The sequence below is a fragment of the Strix uralensis genome, chromosome 6, assembly GCF_047716275.1.
Source record: "Strix uralensis isolate ZFMK-TIS-50842 chromosome 6, bStrUra1, whole genome shotgun sequence".
Lineage (NCBI taxonomy): Eukaryota > Metazoa > Chordata > Aves > Strigiformes > Strigidae > Strix > Strix uralensis.
The window spans coordinates 9,278,264-9,296,195 of record NC_133977.1 but is presented as its reverse complement, the minus strand read 5'-3'; the positions used below and the strand labels follow the sequence as shown (position 1 = coordinate 9,296,195).

Sequence of the window (17,932 nt, the reverse complement as noted above, 5' to 3'; positions counted from 1 at the left end):
CAGAAATAACCATTAAAGCAATATTACCACCCAAAAGCAGTTTGAGAACGCTCACTAACAATGCCACAAATCTTAATGGTCTTTAAGTAGTAATCTAAAAGCTTTAGAAAAAAATCGATACAAATGGTATCATTAGTACAGCAATACTGTTGCGGATACTATTAGTAGTATGGCAAGGGGGCATAACCTACAGCCCCCTTGAAAAAGCACCACTACTGAGAAGTCTTTATGGCAGGGATTCAGTGAATTTTCAAAGGACAAGTTGACTTCATTTCAGCCTGACAGTAAGTGCCCCCTGCAGGGTACAACACTGCTTCGCTCTGAGGCAACTTACTACTGCGTAACTTTGTGTTATTTATAGAACACCAAAGATATGACAGGCATTTTTTAGACCATAACATCCCTGCTCTGCTGAGCTGGAAGTCTTTGCTAACATACAAAACACAGTGGGGAAAGAATGAGACTCAAATAGCAATGAGTGATCTATAGTATATATTAAATCAGTTAATGGATGGGTTGGAGCCACAAACAGTAAGGGAAAAAAAGTCAGCTGCTGAATTTTACACTGCATGATGATGTGTAGAAAAAAAAAAATTGTAACTGCAGTTAGCCCTAATTTAACTGAAGCCAACATCATCACTTCTGTATCAGGGCTGTAGAGAAAAATATTTATCACTGTATTAGAAAATGAAGTTACCAACAGTTTGGTATGATATCCTCACTTAACAGAGAAAAATCAACACAGGTATTTTAAAGTTGATAGTTTTTATTTACAGTTTTGTTGGCAAAAGGCAGTGGGAAACTTTAAAACATTTTAAACAGAGGGCACTATATTGTATTGTATGATGTACCAGTTCACAATCTTCAGTATCCAGCTGATCAAATAAAGCTAATCACCACTTAAGGAAGCATAATCTGCATCAGCTCCATTAGAGTATACCGCCTAAAGCCACTTCAGGCAGTTTCTAAATCAACACAATCACTAATAAAAATGCCGTTCTGGTGAAGAATGTATACTTTGATTTTTATACTGTACCTGGTATCGAATTGCCCACTTATACTTGCATAATGGCAAAGCAGTTACACTTCCTACTTTTAGTTGAAAGTCATAATCTCATTTTCTGCAAATTCAGTTGTCAGGTAATTCTGAACTACTCTGAACATTTTACTGTGAGCATAGTCAAGACTGAAGTAAACCAGATTGAAGGAAAACATTCCTGGTATATGATGTGCCCATCAGAATCAGCTGGGTAACCATAAACATTCTGTTTAAGAAATCTATTCAAAAAGGAGAAAAAAAACGTAGTCAGTTTTCACTTTGTCACAGATTTAACTCCTCACTTGAGGTTTTTAATTCATTCTTCTAAATCAAGAGTGTTTAGTTCTTCTTCTAGTTCATCCAAGTCCTCTCCAGTAAAAAGATTTTCATCAACTGGAACTGCATCAATTACTCCATTTTCCAACTCCCCATCTCCATCATTATCTTCCTCTAAATCATTTTGCTCACTGCTGTTTATATCACCACCAGAAGCTTCACTTAATTTATTATCTGAAAATAAAAATAATTCTTACACATTTCACTGTCACAAGTTTCTTAATCACTAATTCACAAACCTACTAAACAGGCTTTAAAGTTTTGAAACTATAAAGAAGTTACTTTATTTTAAATTTATGTAGACATACACTGGTTAAATTGCATGTACCTGATCAATATGCAGGTTGGAATCATCGATTATTAAAACAGGTTAAAAAAAAAGAAACAAACCTCAAACTCCTAACTCCTCAAACTTCTATTTTCATAACTGGGTCAAACTTAATGAGCTGCTCCTACTCAATGTCTCCACTTACAAGACTCATCGTATGCATTCCACAAGCACACCAAGATCAGGACTTTCCTCTAAGAAATTCCAAGTTAACTTAAGCTAGCTAGAAAATACGAAGAAAAGCTTGGATTTTTGTTTATACAATTTATTCAATCATTTGCTAAATCTGAAAAAAAAAAAAAGGGAAACTGCTAAGACAAGCATCTTAAGGATTTACTTGAGATGGCCATAAACACCTTTTATTTAAACTTGAATTTAAGAACCGACATGCATAGCATTTCCTACAAGCTTTTTCTTGAGTAACTACACGTATCATTGATAGTAATTTCACTCCCCTGCCCTTTTTAAACAAATACTTCTTCTCAGCAGATCAATAATTCATTTCTATCTACCTTTTGGGAAGCTCCTAACAATTCAATCCCATATTAGTGATGCCTAAATAATGAACTTACCATCTTTTTCTACTGTGTATGTGCTGAATCGCTCAGGACTAGCCACAGTAATACCAATCTCATCTACAGCCTTTGGGACATACAGGTTCAAATCCACATCATTTATGCACACAGGGTCTTCCATCTGAAAAATAAAACAAGATGCTCTGCATGAATTTCTGCAGGATTTCTACAGATTTTTTTCATCTTCCTTTTGACACCAAGATTTTGATAAAATATACTCTGTAGTAGTGTTTAATTAAGAACCAAGCTTATTAATTGCACTGTAAGAGCTATCAAATTAAAAGTTTTCAAACTTAAATGTAACTTGAACTATTATTTGAGTTAATACTGTTCTTTACCTCATCATCTTCTCCTGTTCCTTGAATATAATGGGTATCATCTGCTTCTTCATCATCTGCATCAACCAACTCTGGTCGGAACTCAAATACTTCACGTCCACTAATCTAGTCACAGAAAAAGAATCTTAATTTATCACTTCATAAAATTTAGACTGCTGTAAAAAAAGAAGAAAGAAAAGAAAAAGCAAAGCAATTCCAGGCCAGCTACCTTATTACAGAAACTTATTTACTCTTTCTTCTTACATTAAGAATTGGACTGTAGAACATACCACCAATGCTTTGCCAGCTTTAAAATCTGCTTTCCTCCTCTCCATGTCTTGCTCAGCCTTATCAATTTTTTCTTGTCTTTTTCTTCTCTTCCATGCAATAAAACACTCTAGAGTAATTTTGGTAACATTTGGTCCTAAGGCAGCACGCTGTCAAGTAAAGAGATTGATTAATACTAGGAATTGTTTCCAAAGGGTATAACAAATCAGAGATTTAATTAGTCTTCTCCAGAAACTAATTGAAAACATTTCTTTCTAATTCCTTCTTCACTCTCACCACTGTTTAACATGCACCACCAACTTAAAATTTGACTCAACACACAATTTTCCAGTTAGTGAGATGAGTCGACATGAAAGTTAACATGTAAGTGGAAGAGGAAAGAAACCAACAATAGCATCTCAGGTTCTCCTCAATTTGACACTGTCAGGCAATAGTGACAGAAATAAGCAGAGCAGCAAGGTAACGCCTTCAGAAGGCCCCGCTCTCTTGGTGTTGCTTCCTCACTACAGAGTTATGCGAGAACCAAGGAGGCAGTGAGCTGGGGATGAGAAGGGCCCATAGAAACAGTTGTAATAAAGGAAACATAGCAGTAAGAAATAGAAGCCTCCTAAAAATGGATTAGCAACACCTGCATTAAGTATGCAGCTATAGTTTAGTCTCTTCACTAGGTAATAGTTTCTGAACAAAAACATGAATAAAATACTCCATATCCTTCATCCTAGCTCATACAGCTATAAAAACATTTTATACTTGTTAATTATTATTTAGGAAGTTATTTACAACTGTCTCTGCAGAGTAACAAAAACAAATACCACCAAAAGGTACCTGTCTGACAACTTTACCTCTTTTTCTATTAGATCTTCTAAAGAAATTTCATCTTGCTTCTCCTCCTTCTTTTTGTCTTTTTTTAATACAAAACCTGGAGGGAGAGCATGGCGATACATGCAGTTGTCTCCTCCGCCTGGACAGACCCAAAACCATCCATATTTGTTGTTTTCAATAGCATCAAGGAAGTATTTGCAGACCTGTATAAAACAATGGTTGTTAGCACTGTGTTCTCATTTCATCCCCAGCAATTTACACTACATGTATAGCTACTACATGTCAGAAGTACAGTAATTCAAAGCTGGTTGTGCTCAAAACTGAAGAAACATGTGAAATGCATCGCTACTAATCAAGTAGACAAAAGAAGTACAACTAATTATCTAAAACACATGTAGTCAGCAGCTTTTTCCCCTTAATATACTGCCAATTTAAAAAGACAGAATGACTCAGGAGACTGGCAGCTGTGTACTGCTGTGAACCCAGCAGCACATGCAAAAGCACGTTGACAGTCTGTCTCTTCCTGCTCACCAACATCAGTGTTATTTTAATCAAAATAAAATGACTCTGCCTCAGATGTTAAGCCTTCCAGCTCATGATCCTGAGGTAAAGATACCATTCTGGAACTTTTAACAAGCAAATCATAGTTCACACTTAGCCATAAAAAAGTTTAGCCTTTTCAAGTTTAGGCAGTATCAATAGAACATTTAATTATTTGGTACTGAAAACAAGGAGAAATAGTTCTGAAGAATGAAAAAGAGATTAAGATATTATACCATTTAGTGCACAAACTAAAGAATATTTTTGAAGTTAGAGGTCAGGAACTAAAAAATGACTCAATCAGTAAATTTCAGCCTACAGGAGAGTATCTAAACTTACACGCTTATGCATCACCCAGTACATAAATAAGCCAATATATATGGCAGTTGCTGGAATGAGATGACAGACCTAACTAACCACAATACTTGAATCTTCTAAGCAGATAGGACGCATTAGATACATTACTGATTCCTTTGGCATTTCTATTTTGAAAGCACTTCATCTTATATTTTACATGAGAAAAGACCTTATGACTCCGAGAGCTTTGGGGTGGGTTTGTCTTTTTAAAATACGTTACTAGAAATACTATCAGCCCAACTGTATACTCAGAATATGGTTATAATAGTCTATTCAAAATCTTTCAATAAACATATCTGATACCAGTCTGCAGTTAATTTTCTCTACTACAGCTCAATAAAAAGAAAAGACATACTATTTGAGTTTTGGGTTTTTTCTTTTCCGCCTCACCATGCTTCTTGTTCACCACTTCTTCCAGCTTCTTCTCATCCCAGTTATCCATTGTATCTATAAAAAGATAACAGATGGTTTCACAAAAATTGCAAATACTGAACAATGCTGTCAAGCTGCTTTTCTCCCTAATAACAGTTTTAATATGCAATTCTTATATTTTAGCTTATAGAATGGAAAATAAATTCAGGCTTCTATAATAGTTTTCAAACTCTCCTATGCTGCTCACAAGACAACTTCCTCAAAAGCCTTAGAAAATTAGATTTTGATGTGCATAAAGTGTGTTTCAGTTAAAGACTAAAAAATGTGTCCTTCTATCTGTACACTACTGAGTGCGGACAAGGGAAAAGAAAAGGAAGATGACTGAATAAGAGAGGCTGAATTTAGAGGCTAATGTCCAGAAATGCAGGTAACATAGCTTAAGGATCAAAAGAGACAGTATCAAGTTTTCTGTGGTAACAGTAGTAGTGAAACTCTGGGATCCTATCATATTCATTTAGGATGACAGAGGCTAAAATTTAAATAAAGACTGGGACATGATGAATTGTGGAAAAACAAAAAAAAAATTATTTTGACTATAAAACCTCTAGCCCCTGCTAAGTAAAAGTAAAATCCAGAGTACTTAGCCAACAAACTGGCTAAGTTTGTTGGCTAAGGTCTGGGGAAAGGAGATAGTCACAGAAAAAATTCCGAAGTATCCTGAATTCCAGAAGTGTGCACATTTGGGCAAACACTAATAATACTCTGGAAGTCAGCTATAGTTGCTTATCACCCTTCCTCCTTTTGCACTTCTGTTTTATAGAACCTGGAAACTAGCAACTATAAGACAGACCAAATACTGTACAACTTGTTAGTTGTATGTACAATATGTTACACAGCAGAATTAAAAAAACTACCATCCAGTATCACTAGGTCATACTTCTTTTTCTAAACAAAGTCTAAAGAATACTTGTGAGCACGCTGTTTAAAGCAAGTTTCACTGTTGTTCATAATTCTGAACATAGTGGTATGGGTTGCCTTTGTCATTGACCAGGCTCTTCAGGATCATAATCACAACACATGACTCTTGACCTTAAAAACCCATTTTTTATGGATTCAGAATAGTTTAGTAACCATTTCCTAGAAGTATTATACCTTTTTCCAGGTCTTCATCTCTTGCATCAATGTAGACACTTCGTTTTTCACACTTCCTTTCCAAAGACAAATCATGAGAAAACTTGCACTTGTCCCCTTTAGTGCATTGTCCTTGCTTGAAGAAAGCACAAACTACAGATTTGGGGTCAGCACCTGAGTAGACAAAGTTTTTATATTTTAATACTATTTTTAGGCAAAAGCTGTATATTACAAGTTCTGAGAACAAGGTCTAGGATCATACAATCTTTAGGGTCTGTAGAGAAACATGTTTTTAAAAATGAAAGTTATTTAATGTGAAGTTCACCACAAGTAAATACTCCATGTCCTGAACACATCATATTTACTTTGTATAGCAGGATATTTACATTGAGTATCAAAGCTGGCACTTGACTCGAAGAAATATGGATAGTAGTGCCTGAGTGAATTATTCATTCATATAATAAAATACATATGAAATATCACTCTGTGCAACTTCTTTGCTATACAATAAGCTATTTTTGCCTCTAATACACAATAAAGTATCTTCTGGCTGTCGGCCTTTCCTTAGCAGATCAACAACATACTAGAATAAATTATAATAATCTACCCTGCACTCATTCAGACCACTTACTTGCTCTCATAATAGAAATAAGACAGCTGCTCACAGCCCCCAAAATAAGCAACTGTTGTTATAATATGAACTATTCAATCAACCTAACTACAGTTTAAGTGAATATTGTCCCACTAAACGAATAATTTGACTAAGAGGTGAGAAAAAGAAAGCAAGCAAGTAGAAATGTATTTATTGAACATGACTAAATCAGAAATGCTTTACTTGTAATATTCTTTAAGTGCTCATGTAAGATTTTAAGCTCAAGTTTTTCACTTGCTGATTTTACATTTGGTGCAAGTCACCAGTGACTTAAGTATGTACAGCAACACCTGTTAAAATCTTATCTAAAAATCTAGTTTTAAACACTGAGCAGATCCATAAAAGAACTTCAGGTAATATTACCAACAAGGAGAACTATCTCAATAGAAAGCCAAAGCTTTAATTAGGACAGTGTTAGTCTTCTGAAGTCTAAGTGCTCCTTTATTTGGAGAAAGCTGAACACTGCACATCATAAACAGAAAATTGGCCTTTGTTGGTACTAAGTGCCACAACGCGCAAATATCAGGTTTGCTTTAAAAACATATATGGAAATCACACTTCTTTAATCAAAAATTATTGCGCATAATTTCCTTAGTTCCAGAAGATAAATAAAGCAGAGAGCTGATAACATTTGGTTTATTCCGAAAAGTATGCTTTATTTTTTTTTTCTCCCACATGGCAGCCAACTGTAGAGTTTCCTAAAAGCATCAAACACTCCTGAACTTACATTTCATCACAAAACGAGTTTGTTCCATAACTGAGCTCAAGTAAGACCACACTTCCAAAATCAAGTCCCACTGTTGCGTGTGAAGTGGGACAGAAGTAATTGGAAAAATTTTACTGTCCTAATTGAATCCAAGTTTTCTGTGAAGACAATAGTTATCATATTCCTTGTAATACCTGGATATTCACATTTCCCTGCGGAGATAGGCTGCCTTAAATACCATCACACACACAAAAAAATCATGCCACTCAGAGACATCTAATTAATGAACCTGAATACAGCAAATTATCTACAGCCGCTCTGCTGATATCAAAGTAGCTTTTGATATTCTAATGATCTAGTAACCCCAGATGACTTCCTAAAAAAAAAAAAAGTCAAATCATTACTGACAAACTACTTGGTACACTAGATAGAAAAGGAAACAAACATACCTACTTTATAAAAAAACAAACTGGCATTTTTAAAGGGTTGTTTTACCTGAAGTAGATATATGAATAAGAGAACATAAATGGAGAGAATTTAATTACTCATACCTTTGCTAATTTTCTGCGCAGCAACCACAGGCTTGAAGAGTTCATTTAATTCTTGTAATTCTTTTTTCTTATCTTCTTTCTTTAATTTCTTCTCGCTTTCTGTTTGAGCAGCCTATAATGACCCCAAATTTGAAGTTATTAATATAAAATTAGAATGACATTACTCACATCACATGAACTGTACATTAAAATAGCAAATCATTCTAAGTTAGTTTACAAGGGAAGAAGGGCAAGAACCTGTGATTGCTGAATTTCTCAGAATTCCTGCCCTTGCATGCATGGCCAGTGCCATCTAGTGGTACTGACCTTTCCAACAGAAGAGATTTCAAATGCATTTTGTCAGAGATGTGAGATGCTGGTTGGTACCATTAGAGGACACAGTTACCTCTATTCCACCTTTATAGGCTAGGAAGTCAAGTGAAAGATACTGAGACCAGGAGAGGAAAAGTTAGGTGCTCCTTTGCGACACTTTAGCATTGCAACTGTTCAATGCAGCTGCTTCAGGATCTGTGCAAAAAGCCCATCTTTAGTCCCCTACGAGCTGCTTTGCTCTTTCTCTTCACGTATACCAGTGGCAATTCCAGGAAATCTGTCTGTAGAAGTTGGGAACTGCTTTTAGAACACCATTTGTCTGAATTTATATCAATTCAGCATATGAATGTTTCATGGATAACCAGTGGCTTTTAAGACAAGAACATTTATTTCATAGGCACTAGAGGCCAAGTACTGAAAAACAAGCTCACCTAGGAAACGCAAAGTTTGTGTATAAGAAAAAAAAACCTGACTCTGCCTTACTCTTTTTGGATAAGGCAGAAAAGACCCATATCAATACCAGAGTGGTAGAGAGGGATGAAGACAGATGAAAGAGCACATAGCAAAAACATTAGATTACTTGACTCTTATCCTTAAGGGAAGCGAAGTGAGACTAAGGCCACTATATAAATATGTGGGGTACTTCATCGGTAAAATACAGTGTAATATTAAAAAAGGAGCTTTGTTCTGGTGATTTTGACAAAAAACACACCAAATTGTTTTAAAAGGGAATTAGTTTGGTCAGTTTTCGTACTGTAAGTTCACGAATCCTATTTTATAACATGCAGACCCCCATATGCCAACTACAAAAAGCAGTACTTTACGAATGCTTTTGTTTTACCCTAGTGTTCTAAAAGCATGAAGATAAAGCTTGCTTTTTAAATAAAAAAAAAAAAAAACACACAGCAAAAAAACCCAAAACACACAACAAAACCTTGACAGCATTTACATTTGTATCTCAGGACACAAGAAAAATTGCTTTAAAGCTTTAAAGCTTTAAAGCATTCTGTCTTTCTCAGGGACAGCCCTAAGTGAAAACTATTTTACAAGGTATTATATTTACTTTTCTATGATTTACTTCATCATACAAAAGAAGAGCAGAGTGGTAGACAGTGGCTCTGACATCCATCAGTCAATAGCTACAAGCATTTGAGAAACAAATTATTTTAGGTTGGCTAATTTACATATTGGTAATCCTACACATGCTACAGATTCAGGGATTTCATATAGAAATTTCAGAACAGTCTGCGTAACGCCAATATTTTTGATGTGACATCAAGTAGTCCTTTCCACTACAAGAAATTATTAGATCTGGTGACCCAAATATCAACTTTACTTTTAAAGTTGTACTTGACATTTGTTAGTTAATCTTTATGTTATGTAAGGAATTTAACATAAATTATGCCATCATGAATTTAGCTGACACAAATGCAATTATTTACATGCTTATTCATAGAACAGGAAGCTGTGTAAATACTTAACAACTAGCTTCCCTAGCACTACACAAATAAGAAACCTGGCTCACTTTCAGGATAATAATATTTTCACGAAATCCGTGCTTTCTGATTCAGTATAATCTAAACATTGTATCTCAGTGACATCACGTTTTACTTCATCATACAAAAGAGCAGCATAGTAGTAGACACTGGTTCAAAATTTCAGTTTGTTTGATCAGTTCACCAATAGATGCAGACTTGTCATATTTGCTTCCACTTGAAGTTATAATAAATACTTCCAGAAGTAGAACACAAGCACATATGGGCTTATACTTTTTTTTAATCTTCCCCCAATTACAGTTTTAGTATTAGTAATAACTATTGTTATTTGTAAGTGTTCACTGTTTCTTAGATTAGGTGGGAATTAAACAGAAAAAAATGAAAGAATGTGCAACTGTATTTTGCTGATGGCCAGTTTCTACAATTTGATTTCAGGTATACCTTAAACTTCATTATGTCACTATTAGAATACTATGTAAACAAAAAAAACCCCTTGTTAGTTGAGTTTGTGGGGGTTGTGTTTTAATTTTGTATTTTTTAAACCTGCAAAACCCCACACTCTGTACTACCTTTACATAGGTACATAATTCTCAGCTAGACAAGTTTTGCAAGAATACTATTAGTTAAAACTGTGCTAGTCACAATACATTAGGCAAGTAACATCTCAAATTTTCACTACTTCAGCATTATATGATGATCTACTTTATATTGAAAGATGATTTGCCTACACAGTGGGAAAACATTGCAGAATAAATGCTTACCTGACGTGGATTTTGCTGACCAAATTTAACCTGGTGAGTCACAGCCTTAATAAATTTCTGTTGTTTTGCACCTTTTTTATTCTTTAGACCAAATGTTTTGTCCTAAATCAAGAGATAAATACAGCCACATTAATTGAAACAAGTTGAAGTTGTTACAAAAAAAAAAAGAGACTTGCCACTCCTCTCAGGTTTTCAGTTTAACAGACTATTTCCTCTAGCAACACAAGCAATCCAAGAAACAGTACAGACAATATTTAGAGCCCTCACATCAACTTTAAAATTTGCTTTTCAAAAGAACCAACTATATGCTACTTTTCTGAGAGTTACTGCTTTCATCACCAGACCTACTTGAGTCCAAGCATTAGGGTGAATATATACACAGTGTTTGGTGACTACCCTAGTGACATCTGAGGACAATATGAAGACTGTATAACCATAAATACTGCTTTTTTCCACCTATCTACCTAAAAATCACCTTATCACTTTTATCTTCAAGTATTCATACATAAATGTTATATATTTGTTATGCAGATTAATATTGCCATATGTAACATATTACTTTCTATTTTCAAGTATTTTAAGCTTTTCATTTTCTAACTGTACTAATCTGAAGATAAGCCCTTCCCCTATGTCAAGTCAACACAGGTGCTTGTACTTCCTAAACTCCACTGCAAGAAGTTTCTGTTTACTGCCTGAACCAAATCTTCCTCTGCATCTCCAGTTTTATTTTAAGAGACAGGTTTCTATACCAAACCTCTTAAAAATTTCAGAAAAAAAAAAAAAGACAGCTCACTCTCACACAAGTATCTGAAGCAGAAGTTATTTTTTATAACTGAGATACCTACACTAAAAACCTATCCATGCCTTTCACTTGATACCAACATTTTTTTTCCTTCCAGAAACAAGCAGCATGTTCATCCAGTGGCAATACCTCTGTTCAAACATGCTTTTGGAAACCCTAACAATCCAAAAATATATTATAAAAGGATTATAGAACAAACAGTTCCAAATCTCCAGAATCACCTTGTTTTCATTTACAATGTATCCTCTATCAACAGCAGCTAGTCCTCTGTTACATTATGCTAACTTAAAAAGTCTGTAATTTATCAAAATAACTAGTTGAGAAAGAATAGATCATTCACACACTTGATTTCTGTGGCAAATGCCACATGGGGTATGTAATCCTTGTGTATTTGAATTATGTAATAAATTATTTTTAATAATCAATGCAACTTTTTCCCCTTTCAACTGCATTTTTTGGTAAAAAAAAGCAGAATGTTCCTATGTAGCCAACAGAGAGCAAGAACAACCACTCTAACCTAACATTTCCAGAGAACATGGAAATAATAATCTGCAGTGCTAGATTTAAAAGAACACTGGCATTACACGGATGTTCTGCCTAAACAGCTGAGCAACTACTAACTTTCATACCAACAGATGCACGCAAACATTTAATTTTCTATTACTGCTTTCTTCTTGTACTCTCAACTTTTTTTTTGGGTAGCATAAGATTTGCCTAACTATCCTAATAACTAACACACACCTCTAGCAGCTTTTTAAAAATCTGGTTTTACCATGGAATTGAGCATCAGAAGTTTGATTAGAGTATAAGATATTACTGATTAATCTTCAAATCGGTTTGCATTCAACTTCTACGCAAGACTTACTAAACTGTTATTCCAGGAAATGCCTCCTTAGCCACACAGGTCAAACTGTATCAAGAAAACCCAAAACAAACCACACGTGTTTTAAACTGAGTGAGAAATGCAAACCTACGCTTCAGAGAGCTGGACTCTGATGCAGACACACATATAGAGATAAGAGAAGTGAAAGGGCAAGAAAGAAAAAAACGAAGAGCACTCTTGTCAGATCACCTTCAGTCCAGACAGCTCTGGCCTGAAAACGTCCAGGCTGCGAACCCAAACCCCAGGCCCAGAAGCGCAGCAGCCACCAGCACAACTTAAAGGGCGACGACAGTCAGTGACTTGACAGATGTGGGCAGCGCCGGGGCCGCGAAGGGAACCAGCATCCCCCGGCGCGGTGCTGCTGGGCTGGGCTACGACACCCATCGACTCTGCGGGCCAAGTTGTTGGCTTTACAGCCATCTCCTTGACCGCTTCAGCTCAGAGCCGGCCTGCGGGCCCGGCTGCCCGCGGGCCCCGACGGCGGGCTCTCGCGGAGGGCGGCTGCCGCCGGCAGCCACGTCCCTGCTCCCGCAGCCAGGCGGCCGGCAGAGAGCTGTCCGCGTCGCAGGGGCAGCGGCAGGAAGGGGGAGGCCCCAGCAAGGCAGGGAGAGGGCCGCGGCGCGGGAGCGGCCCGCCCGGTGCCGGCCGCGGCCCCCCGGGCCCGGCGCGGCCCTGCTCGCCTCACCTCGATGATCTTCTCCTTCTTCTTCTGGTCCGCCTTCTTGCTGCCCCCCGCCGGCTGCTGCTGCTTCTTGGGGGGCATGGCGGGGAGGGCGGAGCGGCCGCGGCTCTCGCTCGGGGGCTCTCAGGGCCGCGGGGAGGGCGGAGCGGAGCGGGGCGGAGTGGGACGGGACAGGACAGGACGGCGCCGCCGCCGGGGAGGCGCAACCGAGGCCGCTCGCAACACCGGCGGCCGCGGAGCACACTGGGAAGGCAGCGCGGGGCGCGCCGCGCGCTGAAAGCTGGGCAGCGCGCGAGGGCCCGGTCACCTCCCGGCAGGCAGCGCGCAGCGGGGCGACGGCCGGGCGCTCCGCCTGACGTCACGGCGGGGCGGGCCCCCCGCCGCCCGCGCTGTCCCGCCCCGCCCCGCGGCGGGAGGCCGGGCCACGGTCTGTGGCGTCGGTCGCCGCGTGTGTCCCCGAGGCGCCTTCCCGCCGCCGCCTACTCTGAGCCTGGGGAAGGGGCCGTTGGCAGTAACGGGCGTGGACTCCCAGAGCCGTCTGCTTGGTCACGCCTGATCGGCCGGGGCGATGGCAGCCCCCCGACCGAATCCCTGCCCAGCACGAGGAACGCCGCCTTCTGGGGGTCAGGGAGCGGTTCCCCAGTGGGAACGGTACCCTGTTCCCGTCATGAGCAGTGGCTGGATGGAGACGCGCTTCCTTCCACCGCCTTCAGAGACAGCGACCTGTCAGAGAGCAGCCTCTTGAACTTGCTGCCGTGAAGAGCCTGGACCCGGCTAAACACCGGCAGGCCCTGTAGGCAGCCAGCTCTTGCCTCTGCCAGCGCCAAGGCCTCAAGGAATCACAGAATCGTCTAGGTTGGAAAAGACCTTGAAGATCATCTAGTCCGACCATTAACCTAACACTGACAGTTTCCAACTACACCATATCCCTCAGCGCTATGTCAGCCTGACTCTTAAACACCTCCAGGGATGGGGACTCCACCACCTCCCTGGGCAGCCCATTCCAACGTCTAACAACCCGTTCTGTAAATAAATACTTCCCAATATCTAGTCTAAACCTTCCCTGGCGCAACTTGAGGCCATTCCCTCTTGTCCTATCGCTTATTACTTGGTTAAAGAGACTCATCCCCAGCTCTCTGCAACCTTCTTTCAGGTAGTTGTAGAGGGCGATGAGGTCTCCCCTCAGCCTCCTCTTTTCCAGACTAAACACCCCCAGTTCCCTCAGCTGTTCCTCATACGACATGTGTTCCAGGCCCTTCACCAGCTTTGTTGCCCTTCTCTGGATATGCTCCAGTAATTCAATGTCCTTTTTGTAGTGAGGGGCCCAAAACTGAACCCAGTCATCGAGGGGCGGCCTCACCAGTGCCGAGTACAGGGGTAAGATCCCTTCCCTGTCCCTGCTGGCCACGCTATTGCTGATACAAGCCAGGATGCCATTGGCCTTCTTGGCCACCTGGGCACACTGCTGGCTCATGTTCAGCCGGCTGTCAATCAACACCCCCAGGTCCCTCTCTGACTGGCAGCAATCTGGAAAGCAGCAAGAAGCATAATGACTGCCTAAATGGATGCAGAATGTGGTTGGGTACATATTTGTGTTACCTGCAGAGGTGCAAGGAAAGGCTCAGGACAAGGGTCAGCCTTAGGGAGTCAGGCCCCCTCATCAGTGCCACGGCACAGCGCTCAGAAGGCCTGAGGGGAGCAGCCTGCCAGTGGATTTCAGAGCAACTAGATGTAGGGCAACAACCAGCACCCACCTTGTCTTCAGGGAGCACCCCAGTGCTGAATCACTGTTGGCCCACACAGGATATGTTTTTTTTTTAAAGACTGCCTCCAAAAAACAACCCCAGTGCTGAACTTTGTGTTGGGTGCATGGACACACGCTCGCTAAGGATTAACAGGAGAGACTCTGGTACTGCAGCGAGCTCAAATGTTTGAACATTAGGTACCTACTGCCCAGGGCAACTCTGCTAATAAACCATCCCTTGCACATAAGCAGTCTTTCTCTGTGCAGAAGGTATGCTGTACTTTATGAGAAGTGGATCAGGTTTCAATGTGTGAAACGATGTTAGTCTGCCAGAGGGAAGATAAGCTTTCCATTTATCCTCTTCATTTTCTTTCATAAAGCCAAGGTTGAGTTTGAGTTCCACCAAGAATGGCACAAATCTTTGTAGGAGTCTGGGCCGCGCTGGGAGAAAGTTAGTGCAGACAGAAGAATGCAAGGACGAAGACAAGGCCAGCAAAATAAGGCTGGCAAAAACACACAAGATAGCAGATAAGTGAGAAACACCTGTGGTCAGCAAAAGCACACAAGTCTGAGCAAAACAGGGTATGAGATAAGGGAGTTTTGGCAAGTTTTGGGCTTTACGTGCTAATTGCAATTAACCAATGCAAATGCTTGTAGAGGCGCGTGAACAGCGCGTGTAGATGACCTGTAGCCTATTAGAAGATAGATGAGTGCGTGTATGGAACTTAGTAGAGTATAAATGTAACCAGAAAAGGAATAGAAAAAAACACAAAAAACTAGAACAATAACTATAATAAAAGATGGACGACCTGATCATCACATTGGTGTTGCGTCGTTTCTGTTCCCACACGGAGAAATAAGGACCCCGGCTAATGGTGACTCCGACAAATGGTGACCCCGACGTGCCAACGTGCCAAAGTGCTGACGTGCCGGCATGCCGATGTGACCTGCTATCAATGTGAGTGATTTACTATCGACGTGATTTACAACGTGATAGAATCGTCGCTGATTCTGATAGAATCGCCTGAACAGAAGCCGGAGGAAGGCGGGGGCTGTTGGCCGGCGTTATCGGAGGTAAGCCGGGCTGCCCGAGAGAGGCAGGAGCGGATCCGCGCTAAGCCGGGAAAGTAGGGGCTTAGATACCGACAGCATGGGGCTCGCTGCATCAGCGACAGAAAAGGCTGCAGTTCGAACTTTGATGCAGCTCGCAGAGGAGACAGAGGTGGATCTCAAGGAAGGGGATTTAGCCACGCTGCTTCTCTGGTGTAGACGTAGGACATTAATCACTAATACTGATCAGTTGTATGATGAAGAAGTTTGGAAATCTATTGGGACTGATTTGTGGGAATCGATTCAAGCGGGGAAAAAGGAAGCGAGAAAATTAGCACCTACTTATCGAAAGGTGCGAGTGATATTGGAAGCAATGAAAGGTCGGGCTTGTGTTGCTGCTGCCGCTGCTCGCGCGATTGCTGCCGCTGAGTGGAAAGAGAGTGACAAGGAGGAGAAAGAGAAGGAGGAAAAGAACTTGTTATTTGATGGTGTGCCTGCGTCCTCTAAAGTTGTGTGTCCCGTGTCAGAAAGGGAATTTTGGGCAGGTCCTAGGATTGAGATCGAACCCTGGGTGCCGCCAACAATGCCCTCTGCCCCACCTTTGCCTGGTTCACCTCCTCCTGGTACTTTGTCAAATTCCATAGACCCAGTTAAAGTGCCGCTCCCTATGGAGGTGGATGATGAGTCGTCTCGGGCAGTCTATCCTAAACCTCATTCTGAACACCTTGCTAGTCTGTTAAAACAACAAGAGAAAGCAATGTCTGACCTTTTGGATGAAATGCAACGGCTAGATCGTGGGTCAGCCAAACAGGCTATTCGTGAGGCGTATAGAAAGGCTCATCAAGCCATAAGGGATGGTTTGAAAGCAGTCGAAGAGAGCGTCTGTGCGCCAGAAGCTAGGGGTGTGCCCGGTGGGCAAAATAATTCTGAGAGACCCCCACAAGAGACTCAGATTACTGAGGAGGAATTGAGAGAGAAGGAAAAAAGAGCCAGAGCTTGGGTAATGCAGCTGTTAGAGGACGGAGAGATGACTCCAGAAGAGGCGGATAGTTATCTGAGAGGTAAATTTGGAAATGGGCTTACATCAAAGGAACGGCAAGCATACGCAAAATATAAACAGGTAGAGAACGGAGAAGGGGAAGTTAGTTCAACGACTCCATTAAAACAGGTTGCTGGATGGCTGCAGGGCAAAGACGAAAGAAAAGGACCTGAAAACAATGCCGCTTCTTCGGCATCCGGTCCTTCTGCGCCTGATCCGCCCCCCCCACAGGACCCTAATTATACTGTCGGGCAGAGATGGAGGGGGGTGATTGAACATGCAGTTATAGAAGGGCAGATGCTGCCACCTAGTGTCATGGCAATGCCAGTTGTCGTGCAAGGGAACCAGCGGGTGTGGCATCCATTTGACTGGAAGACTGTGACTCAGTTACAAAGAACAGTCATGGACTTTGGGTATGATAACAAACAAGTTATGACCGTGATACAATCCTTCTTTCGCAACCAAGATTTAGTGCCAACTGATATCAGAGCACTTTTGGAGATTATTCTTCCCCCTACTGCTTTTATGCTGTTTAAAGAAAGATGGCATGAAAAATGTGAGATTTCAATGGTAAACAACCTCCATCAGTTGGATGGACATGATCCTTTAAGATTTGTTACACTTGATCAACTTATGGGGACAGGACAGTATTGTAATGGAGCAGCACAGGCAGCCTTGCACCCTCGTATAACACAACACTCTCAGGCACTGGCCTTAGAGGCACTTCAAGAGCTGCCTCAAATTGGAAAACCGAGACTGCCTTATCATCAAGTGAAGCAAAAGCCAGATGAGCCATATATGCAATTTATTGATCGATTGAAAGAGGCACTGGATACTGCACCTAATCTTACACCTGATGCTAAAACAGCAGTGGGGAAAGATTTGGCATATCAAAATGCAAATCAAAGATGCCAACAAGTGATTGCCAGTCTCCCACGAGGTGCTACCCTGACACAGATGGTTGAGGCATGTTCACGATTGCCATCATTATTGGAAGAGCAAGAAAAGGCTACTATCCACGCAAGAGCCCTTGCTGCAGCTTTAAGACCTGTTACAAGTCAAGGAAAAGGAGATCCTAGACTTAAAAATGCTAGGAAAAAGGAAGGATGTTTTTTGTGTGGTAAACCTGATCATTTTAAGTGACAATGT

General features: G+C 40.7%; 1 protein-coding gene across 2 annotated transcripts; it reads right to left on the bottom strand.

Moving 5' to 3' along the window:
* Positions 1-748: 748 nt before the first annotated feature.
* On the bottom strand, positions 749-13,259 carry ZC3H15 (zinc finger CCCH-type containing 15). 2 transcript variants are annotated; one of them, XM_074872664.1, is made up of 10 exons: positions 12,954-13,259; positions 10,584-10,685; positions 8,015-8,126; positions 6,127-6,279; positions 4,958-5,049; positions 3,726-3,908; positions 2,886-3,032; positions 2,617-2,721; positions 2,276-2,399; positions 749-1,549 (listed from the first exon to the last, which is right to left on the bottom strand). In XM_074872664.1, exons 1-10 carry the CDS (start codon positions 13,029-13,031, stop codon positions 1,356-1,358), a joined length of 1,290 nt encoding a protein of 429 aa, XP_074728765.1. In that variant the 5' UTR covers positions 13,032-13,259; the 3' UTR covers positions 749-1,355. The 2 variants fall into 2 exon arrangements, with proteins under 2 accessions (XP_074728765.1, XP_074728764.1); XM_074872663.1 differs by lacking the exon at positions 12,954-13,259 and adding an exon at positions 12,458-12,780.
* Between the last annotated feature and the right edge of the window lie 4,673 nt (positions 13,260-17,932).

Coding starts and splice junctions, on each gene's coding strand:
- ZC3H15 (XM_074872663.1), bottom strand. CDS start 12,688: ATGGCTGTAAAGCCAACAACTTGGCCCGCAGAGTCGATGGGTGTCGTA. Junction 6,280..8,014: donor TGCGCAGAAAATTAGCAAAG/GTATGAGTAATT, acceptor TTGTCTACTCAG/GTGCTGACCCCAAATCTGTA. Junction 2,400..2,616: donor GAACAGGAGAAGATGATGAG/GTAAAGAACAGT, acceptor TTTATTTTTCAG/ATGGAAGACCCTGTGTGCAT.